At 51.1% G+C, this 9487-nt stretch overlaps 1 protein-coding gene across 1 annotated transcript; it reads left to right on the forward strand.

Moving 5' to 3' along the window:
- The first annotated feature begins 8499 nt into the window (after positions 1-8499).
- Positions 8500-9266, forward strand: LOC119105462 (cytochrome P450 3A2-like). Its single transcript, XM_037228927.1, has one exon. The coding sequence runs from the start codon at positions 8500-8502 to the stop codon at positions 9244-9246; it is 747 nt and encodes a 248-aa protein (XP_037084822.1). The 3' UTR covers positions 9247-9266.
- The last annotated feature ends 221 nt before the right edge of the window (positions 9267-9487 follow it).

The raw sequence follows: 9487 nt of genomic DNA on the forward strand, positions 1-9487 counted from the left end.
CAACGTATGCCGGGAAGATGATTGCGCTGTCGCTGGCATTCAACCACCGGTCCTGCACATCGCCCACGGCCCCAACCAACAAAGGCGACGGCCCTGACATTCTCATCGCCTGGAGGCTACGCACGCTGAGCTAGCGCACATGTTTGGCGATGATCAAAAGCATTATACATTAGGGCATGCCAATGGCTACAATTCTTAGTGCCACTTTACATGGTTGAGGTACACCAACCGAAATAAATCGAAACGCAAGGCGCTAGGGACGTGAGCAACATTAAACAAGGTGGGGGTGGGGTGGGAGTGAGAGGGGGGGGGGGGCTTACCGTAAAAAATCACTAAAACCCAAGCGCAGCACGTTGCAGACACACACAATCACTTGCGAGCGACAAACAAGCATGGCTTATGTTCTTGGTTCTGCATGCTCGCTAGATTTTTTAGCTGTCAACGTTTAGGTATGCCTCATTAATTTCGAGACGGTAAACAAGTTTTATTTCATTTAAATGCAGCATTTTAATTTTTAATTTTCATTTCAATTTCATCCTGAGCTTTTCCTCCTGTGTATAGGTTGTTACGCACAATTTGTGTTGCGCACTTCACTCCAAATACAGTGGGTTTGGTACGTGTACAATGGCTGAGTCTGCGTGCTCCGTAGATGGCGCCCGAAGAGCGTCGATAGATGGTGCAACAACAAGAACCGCCGGCAAGTGGCGCCGCCTCGCTGCGCGGCCGCTAGTGTAATTTAGTGAGCACTTTTGCTTCGGGTTCAGGTGGCGTGGGGGATGGCTCGAGGCTTGAGATGCGCGGCTGTTTGACGCGTTTTGCTTGATGCACGGCTGCCTGTTTCCTCAACGGGGATAGTAGGAACAACTTTGGCAAGGGAGCTATACTTGCTTTTTTACGAAACTTTTCCGTGTTCTCAAAATGTGAAATTCGTGGCATAACAGCTGTGGGATTTATGCTGAGTAAATATATGGCATATCAAACCTTGCGAGACAGATTCGAAACGTTGAAGTGCTTGGATGCATGAGGTGTTGGCATAGTTCGTTTAGTTAAAAATACATTGTGATGAGCTAGTATTTGGAGCGTCAAGTCATATATGATAGTAACTTTGCTGTCATATCTAGATGTGTTTCATCATGGCTCCGCATGCCAGTGTGCTTATTTCACTGGATGACTGTGTTGTGTTTGCTTCAGGAACAAAAACTGTATGTAAAAGAGAAAATACAACCGTCTCAAAGTCCCTTAATTCGCCGTCGATAATAAAGGTATTGCAGGTTTGTTATATGTTGTGACTTGCATCCAGCAAATGATCGAACCATAAATGCATTGCACGCCATTGAAGATGGCAGAATAACCGCTTGCAAAAATATAACATGACATGCACAAAATCACGCAGACCCGATGACAGATTGGGCTTCCACCTGCCCATGATGCACCGTATTACATACAAACTTGGGTTGCAAATAAATATGCAACTGCAAACAGCTTGCACCATGTTTGGGTTTGAGATCACACCGTGTACAATGTACACTGGCTACCAAGCATGCAAGTCTCCGTCCCATAAATGTGTGCTACAGGCTTAACAGTTGGCAACATGACAAATACAGTGAGCAAAACCTAGGTAGATGAGGAAATTTTGTCTCCTTCCATGCCAAGACAACAGCGCCCTTCATAGAAAGTCATTATCATAACCAAGTGCACATAAGTATAAGTACCTATTAGGTTATTTCAATGAAACCATGATCATTGGCGCACCCGGGGTCATCTTAACATAAACATATAAAATGGAATGCATGAATGATTGCCAAAATGACACTTCAGGGTGCTGAAATACATTCTCATAGCTAAATATTCATTTCGTTCCATGGCAGGCACCGCCGATTTTTATTATCTCAAATCCCAGCAATGAGAACCACCAGTTCTTTACCCATGTAAATGCCCATATAAATAAATTATATTTAATTGAAATACATATTTCACTCTATGACCACCACCGCTATATTCATCACGTCAAATTCCTTCAATGAAGACAAACAATTAGTTTTCCCCTGTGAATGTTCATATACTGCAGCAGTGACAACGAGCAGAATCACAATGTGTACCGCTGCTAACAATCTATATCATCGTGTGTGTGTGTGTGCGTGCGTGCGTGCGTGCGTGCGTGCGTGCGTGCGTACGTGCGTGCGTGCGTGCGTGCGTGCGTGCTTGCGTCCGTCCGTGTGTGTGTGATGAAACTTTACATCCTTTATTTAATGTGACTCAAATCAAAGCACATACTGCATACACACAAACATTGCTGTACATATGGCAGGCATAGTTTTGAAACATGTGTTTGAGGAGGACTGCATAGTGACAAATCACAAAATGTACCAACGAAACATACTCACACATTATTTCCTTGCCCCATGTTCTTCTAAAACTTCGGGGCAACGCTAGAAACCAAATTAGGGAAGCCCTCCACAACTGCATAGGAAACTACACACCTAATATATTGAGGTCAGTTGAAGAAATGGCGTCCATATACACGGCCCATAGCCCTGCGCTGACCTGTACTCAGTGCCAGGGTATCGATTTTTGAACATTATTTGCGCGAGGAGGGGGGCAAACTGAAGGCCCTACAATCTAACCCCGATTAAGCCGCACCGGAATAAGCCTCCTTCATTTTGATTGAACGCGATATGTGTTCTTAATCGTTGTACAATCTATAAGTCTTCAATTTCAGGAGCACAGAAATCATGCAAGGATGGATCCAGGGAACAGGCACTGGGCGCTTGCGTCTCTTCTGAACGGCATGTGGAAGCGCCCCTTAAGAGGCCACCTTAGGTCGCCGATGGTGCTCTCGTTTGCCGTCAGGGAAGGCGGCACGCGTTTTGGTTTTGGGGTTCGGGGACGGGATGAGCGATGGAGGACTTAGGTCATCCCCATATCCCAAAGCTTTTTATTTTAATCTCACCTCACAAACCATTGCCTGTCTTATGGCGCCAGTATGTGATGCTTTTTGCATCATTTATTCGCTCAGCTATTATAATTTGTATCTTGTGATGAGAGCAACCATGAATTTTTGTTGTGACTGTTACGAGACGCCACTACGCAGAAGATCAAATCAGATAGTCTTTGTGTCATGATCATCTTTCACCCACGTTTTTTTGTGGTATTCCAACCAAAAACATTGCAGGCCAGGCCAACATTGGGAAGGGGGGTAACTCAACATTGGGGGGCGGGGCAGTGTCCTTACAAAATAATACAAATCGTCACCCGTGCTCAGTACTCGTCCCATCCGTATTCACACGTGTGTATGGTGCACTATGACCTTTGAGGTGGGGGGGGGGGGGGAGGGCTGACCTGATCGTGTACAAGCGGCATGGAAGCATTCTTTAAGTGAATTATTCACCTAAATAAGGCACATTCCTCAGCACGAGGGTTGAGAAAAGTTAATAAAGGGCACTGTAGACAGGACAACTTTTGGTAGTTGCTCGACCAATGTGCACACTGCATAAAGCAACCATCACACCCCCCCCCCCCCCGCCCATCCATCCAGCACTTGACACAAATATGCACGCCCGCTCAACACGCGCCGGCATTTTTCCAGGTCGCCTCCAGTCCTGCTAAATCGAAAGTTTGCCGCGGAATCGGCACCCTCAATTCATATCCTTTTGACAACACATTACTAAAGCCAGTGTAGTGTCCCAGAAATGGCATAGAACAAATAGACATTTCAAAGACTCGTAGAAAACAACAACGCGTTTTTTTTGTCAATATCTTTTACAAATGACGGGCAATAACCGGAAAACCTAGGGTGGAGGTTTGGGTGGCACTTAAACGCAACAGTGACGAATGGAAAATAGATACATCCTCCAATGACATATAAAAGTTGGGACAGAACGTTGCTTGAACGGATTTTATGCGACGGGATTTAAAATTTTGATCAGTTTTAGTATTTCCTCTGAAGTTCATTTCAGTTCAGCCACGTAAAGCCGCAATCAGCACCTTTAAAACGTGCCCCTGTTCATCTGAAAAAATGACTCCGGAGACCATCAAAAATGCATGGTGAAACGATAAAGGAAAATGTAAAAATACAAACATGGCCATTTTGACTCAAATGTTCTGGAGTTCACGACCAAGCTCCAAGGTATCTTTTCCATCTTGCCTATGAACTTTATCCGTTCTTGCTGACGGGCGTAGGCGAGTGCCGGGGCTAGGGTGGCAATCGACATCCCCACGGTGGCAATCGACATCCCGCTGTCGGCGAGGATGAAACTATGGGTGGCTAATTGGCGTTCGCGTTATGATCCCGATTTGTGTATTTTTGTATATCGCCTTGGTTTGAGCGTGGCTGGAGATCGGTGGGTTGTGAGCGAATCGAGGTAGGTTAGAACTAGGCTGAGGCGTCTGATCAAAGGGACATCTTAAGTTAAATTTCATTTGGACTGGTTGCAGTTATCTCCAAATAATTAACACTCTTATCATTACCTTGTGATGCGACTGTGTTCTCATGACCTATGAGCGTGTGGTGTAATAGAGCATTTTAATAATATGGTGCTTACATGTTCATGTGACCTCACAACGGATATGATGAAGGATGGGCCCTGGCTCTTCTTTTGGGTCACCTGAAATATAAATTCAGATTGTAGGCGTTCAAAGCATCACATGATGCAAACATTGCCCGTATCAAAAGTGGGAAATATAGACCAAATGCTTTGTTCTGTTCTGAATGGCAGTTAATGATGCCCTCAGGAGAGTGTTTATTGGTTTTACTGGTTTTGTGGCGGAGAGGATGAAAGGAAAACAGTGTTAGAAAGAAGAGCCTCAACAGAGGCCTCGAAGGAAAACCTCAACAAGGCCATCAAAAGGTATCACCACAAGACATCAACGCTGGAGGAGCTGACGCACAAGCTGACAGGCGCCACCGTCTTCAGTAAACTGGACGCCAAGAACGGTTACTGGTCGGTGACGTTGTATGAGCAGAGCTCGTTCCTCACCACCTTCAACACCCCGTTCGGAAGGTACAGGTACCTGCCGGTGCTGTTCGGCCTGGTCACGTCCCAGGACGTGCTCCAGCGCAAGATGGACCAGATCCTGGAGGAATGCCCTGGAACAATGGGCATCGCAGACGACGTTGCCGTCTTCGGCAAGAAAGGAGCCAGCCACGATGCAAACCTCCACCACCTATTCACCGCCGCCAAGAAACATGGACTGACGTTCAACAGCAGGAAGTGCGCCATCAAGCAGCAGTCCATCAAGTTCTACGGCATCACATATGACCGAGACGGAGCGCACCCCGATCTTGACAAGGTCATGGATATCAAAGGGATGGCAACGCCCTCCAACCAGAAGGAACTTCAAGAGTTCCGGGGCGTCATCACACACATGTCGCCGTTCATGCCAAAGCTGTCAGATGCAACAGAACCACCCCGAGGACTTCTGAAGAAAGAAGCCGAGTCCTGCTGGACATCAGCCCACGAAGTAGCCCTCCAAAAGGTAAAAAACCGGACCTGCAAGGAGACAACCCTGGCATACTTCGATCCAAGGAAGCCGACGCGAGTGGAAGTCGACGCCTCGTAGAAAGGCCTGGGAGCCGCCCTCGTGCAAGACGGGAAACCCATCGCGTTCGCCTCAAAGTCGCTGTCAGAAGCCGAGCAGCGCTAAGCGAACATCGAAAGAGAGCTCCTGGCGGTCGTGTTTGGGTGGGAACGCTTCCACACGTACCTCTTCGGTCGCGACCTCATCGTCGAGAGCGACCAAAAACCACTGGAGATGATCCAACCGAAGAACCTCCGAGCAGCGCCACCAAGACTTCAGAGGATGCTGATGTGCCTGCAAAACTACAACTTGCAGATCACCTACAAACCTGGCAAGCAGATGCTGCTCGCAAATGGACTGTCGCGCCTCCCGCCGGCAGAAAACAGCCACATTGAGCTCGACCTGCAGATCCATCCCGTGCACTTCGGTGCCGGAAAGCTCCAAAACTGAGGGAAGAAACGTCGCGCGACAAAACGCTAACGGGACTCCGTGACGTCATCGTCGCAGGCTGGCCTGTATCTCGAAAAGGCCTGCCTCCGTCCCTCCGACCGTACTGGTCGTGCCGAGACGAACTGGCGGTGGAAGATGGACTCGTCCTGAAGGGGGAAAGAGTCGTCATCCCCCAAGAGATGAGAGAAGAAATCCTGCAAAAAAAAAATGCATGAAGGGCACCAAGGAGCAAGAGAATAACAAGCGCAAGCTGGGAGCAAGAGAATAACAGAGACATCGTGAGGGAGACGGCAAAACGCGAAGCCTTCCAAAAGCACATGAAAAATCAGCAAAAGGAGCCGATGATGCAAATGGAGCTGCCAACGCGCCTACAACAGATCATCGGCACAGACATCTTCCATCTGAACTCCCAAACATACATGGCCGTTGCAGACTACTTCTCGGAATCCCCGATCGCAGGGAGGTTGCCGGAGCACTGCACCAGCAAAGCAGTCATCAACGCTCTGAAGGAAATTTTCGCGGAATACAGCATCCCAGACACCATCAGGAATGACAACGGACCACAGTACGACTGTGAGTCGTTCGCCTGCTTCACGAGGGAGTGAAGCATCGAGCACATCACGAGCTCATCCCACTACCCAGAGAGCAACGGCTTCATAGAGCGAACCATCCAAACGCTGAAGCAGACCATGAAGAAGGCTCTAGAGAGCGGCAGTGACGTGCTCATGGCGCTGCTCACCCTGCGGACGACGCCCATCGACAGTCACCTGCCAAGCCCAGCCGAAATCCTCCAAGGTCGGAAAGTCCGAGGAAATCTGCCCATGAAGACCCGACCGAGAAGAGAGCAGGCCGACGTCCTGCCACGCCTGGTGGAACGCCAAACAACCCAAAAGGCGTACCACGACCGGCATGCGACTGAGGTGTCAACACTCAGTCCTGGACAACCCATCCACGCACAGCACCCTCAGAGCGGCCGATGGGAACCAGCGACCGTCGTGAACCAGCGGCCTGAACCAAGGTCGTACACTATCAGAGTGGCCAACAGCGCCGTATATCGGAGGAACCGGCGACACCTGCGCAGCCTCAGCCCGTCTCCATCTCGCTTGGACAACACCACCTCAGCCAGGACAATACCAGCGCAAAGCAGCCCACCTCCGCGAGCTGCCTGCGCTCAGACGAACCCCAGGGCAGTAGCGGCACCAGACCACGAACCGCCAAACATCCCAACTTCCCGTTGTGGTCGAGTTCTGAAGAAACCCGACCGCGTGGGCCTATAGTGTGTGGTGTACATATGTTGAAAACGGGGATGTGATCTACTATCATGTGCGGTAGCCGCCCTGTATTTTAATGACGGCTTCCCTTTCATATCGTTGACGTTCGATGACGCACAACGCTTGTATATTGCCGCATGACGCGGGGTCTGAAATAGAGACGAAGAGCACGACCAGAGTATATGGCGTTTAAGACCAGTTACTGATAAGTAAGACTCGGAGACGATACCACAGATATAGCGAGCGAAATCGTTTTCAGTGTTATCGCGGCGGACCGGTGCTGTCCTCTGTGCGCCCATCATGGGGAAGAAAGCGTCGCGAACTGCGAGTCACAGCACGGCGTGCGTGCGAAGGGCATTGGCAAGGTCAGTGCTTGGGGTGGAGCGCTGGCGGCCGGCCCGCGCACGAGTTCCTTGCTACGAAGGCAGGGTGCCGTGTCGACGTAGGACGTCATGTTTGGGCTCTTGCTGAGTGCGCTGCGCTGGCTGGCTTCGATTATCTTCAGCCCGACGACGCTGTGCCTGTCGGCGCTGCTGTCGACTGCCGCCTACCTCTGTCTGTCTAGACACAAAAACTATTGGAAAGACCGCGGCGTCGCCCACCTTCCGTACCGATTTCCGTTTGGCCGCGCAGGCTTTGAGTTCTTCAGAGTGCCGTTCGCGGAAGGCGTGAAGGAGCTGCACGAGAAGACAAAGCGGGCAGGGGGATACCTCCGATGCTCGACATGTTTGGCCCCGCTATATCGGTATCTGATTTGAATCTGCTCAAAGCTATTTTGGTGAAGGACTTTGATCACTTCACCACCGGGCGGCCGGGCTCCTTCCTATCGAAGTGTGGAATATTTTCCAAGATGATGGTCAATCTTTCTGGTCAGGACTGGAAAGATGTGAGGAGTATCTCCACGCCCGCCTTTTCAACTGGCAAGATACGGCAGATGTGCCAGCCTTGCGAGGAGCAGGCCGAATTGCTGGCGGACCAAATGTACAAAGAATCGCAGGATACAGGCGAAATCAACATAAAGGTGACCATGGCGCGGTATACAATAGACAACATCGCCTCTGTAGCTTTTGGACTAAACGCCGACTCCATTGGAAACCCCGACTCTGTCATCGCAGCGAAGGCGGCCAAGCTGACCCAACGCATCTCGGCGGCTCGATTGGTGCTGCTCGTTGTAGCGTTCGCATTACCGGAATCTATCAGCAGACATCTAAACCTTGGCAGGATTTTCGCAAACAACGAGGGGACGGAATATTTCATCAGCATGGCCAAGCAGTCCATGCGCCAGCGGCTGGAGCATCCGGAGCAGCGGCGCAGCGACTACCTGCAGTTGCTGCTCAACACGCGGCGGGAGGATGGTCAACGGCGCTGCCTGACTGATGACGAGATCATCGCCCAGTGTCTGCTCTTCTACTTCGCCGGCTATGACACCACGTCCAATGCGCTCGCCTGGACTGCACGCCTGTTGGCCTTTCATCCGCACCAACAGGAGCGCCTGCAGGCCGAGATCGATGGCAAGCTGACGTCTAAGGAGGACCGCATCACCTTCGACATGGTGAACAGCATGCCGTACCTGGACAACGTGCTGTCCGAGTCCCTGCGACTCTACCCGAACCCGCAGCTCTCACGCTGCTGCACCAAGTCTTACCACCTTCCTGGCACGGACATCATCCTGCCCCAGAACTGCATGGTCTACGTGAGCCCCTACGGCGTCCAACGCGACCCCGGCCTGTACCCGAACCCGGACGCGTTCGACCCCGACCGCTTCTTGCCCGAGGTCAAGGCAAACCGGCACGCGTGCGCGTGGCTGCCGTTCGGCCAAGGGCCGCGCAACTGCATCGGCATGCGGTTCGCGCCGCTGCAGGCCAAGCTGGCGCTGGTGGCGATCCTACGGCGCTACTCTTTCGTCCCCGGAGCCAGGTCGGGCGGCGCCGTGCCGGAGATAGATGCCGCACCCGGCCTGCTCAAGGAGAAGGGCGGTACCTGGCTGAAAGTGGTGAGGCGTGGGTAGACGGCCGGCGACTGCCAGACTGTCAGGCCTCAGTGGAAGTGCGGTGGGCGTGGCGTCTGGATGCGTATTCGCGGGGCAGTTGGTCCTCAGCTGTGCGGGGGTGTTAATGCGAAGTAGCACGGTATGCCAAATCTGTACGTCGGCGCTTGTGCAGATGATTTTCCCCGTTGATCCGCTAAGAGCGAGACCGTGGGCCGAGCGAATCTTATTTGAGTGACGACGTTTTTAACTTGACAGGCTT

Source organism: Pollicipes pollicipes, unplaced genomic scaffold (genome assembly GCF_011947565.3).
Source record: "Pollicipes pollicipes isolate AB1234 unplaced genomic scaffold, Ppol_2.1 Scaffold_6138;HRSCAF=7277_pilon_pilon_pilon, whole genome shotgun sequence".
Lineage (NCBI taxonomy): Eukaryota > Metazoa > Arthropoda > Thecostraca > Pollicipedomorpha > Pollicipedidae > Pollicipes > Pollicipes pollicipes.

Coding starts and splice junctions, on each gene's coding strand:
- LOC119105462 (XM_037228927.1), top strand. CDS start 8,500: ATGGCCAAGCAGTCCATGCGCCAGCGGCTGGAGCATCCGGAGCAGCGG.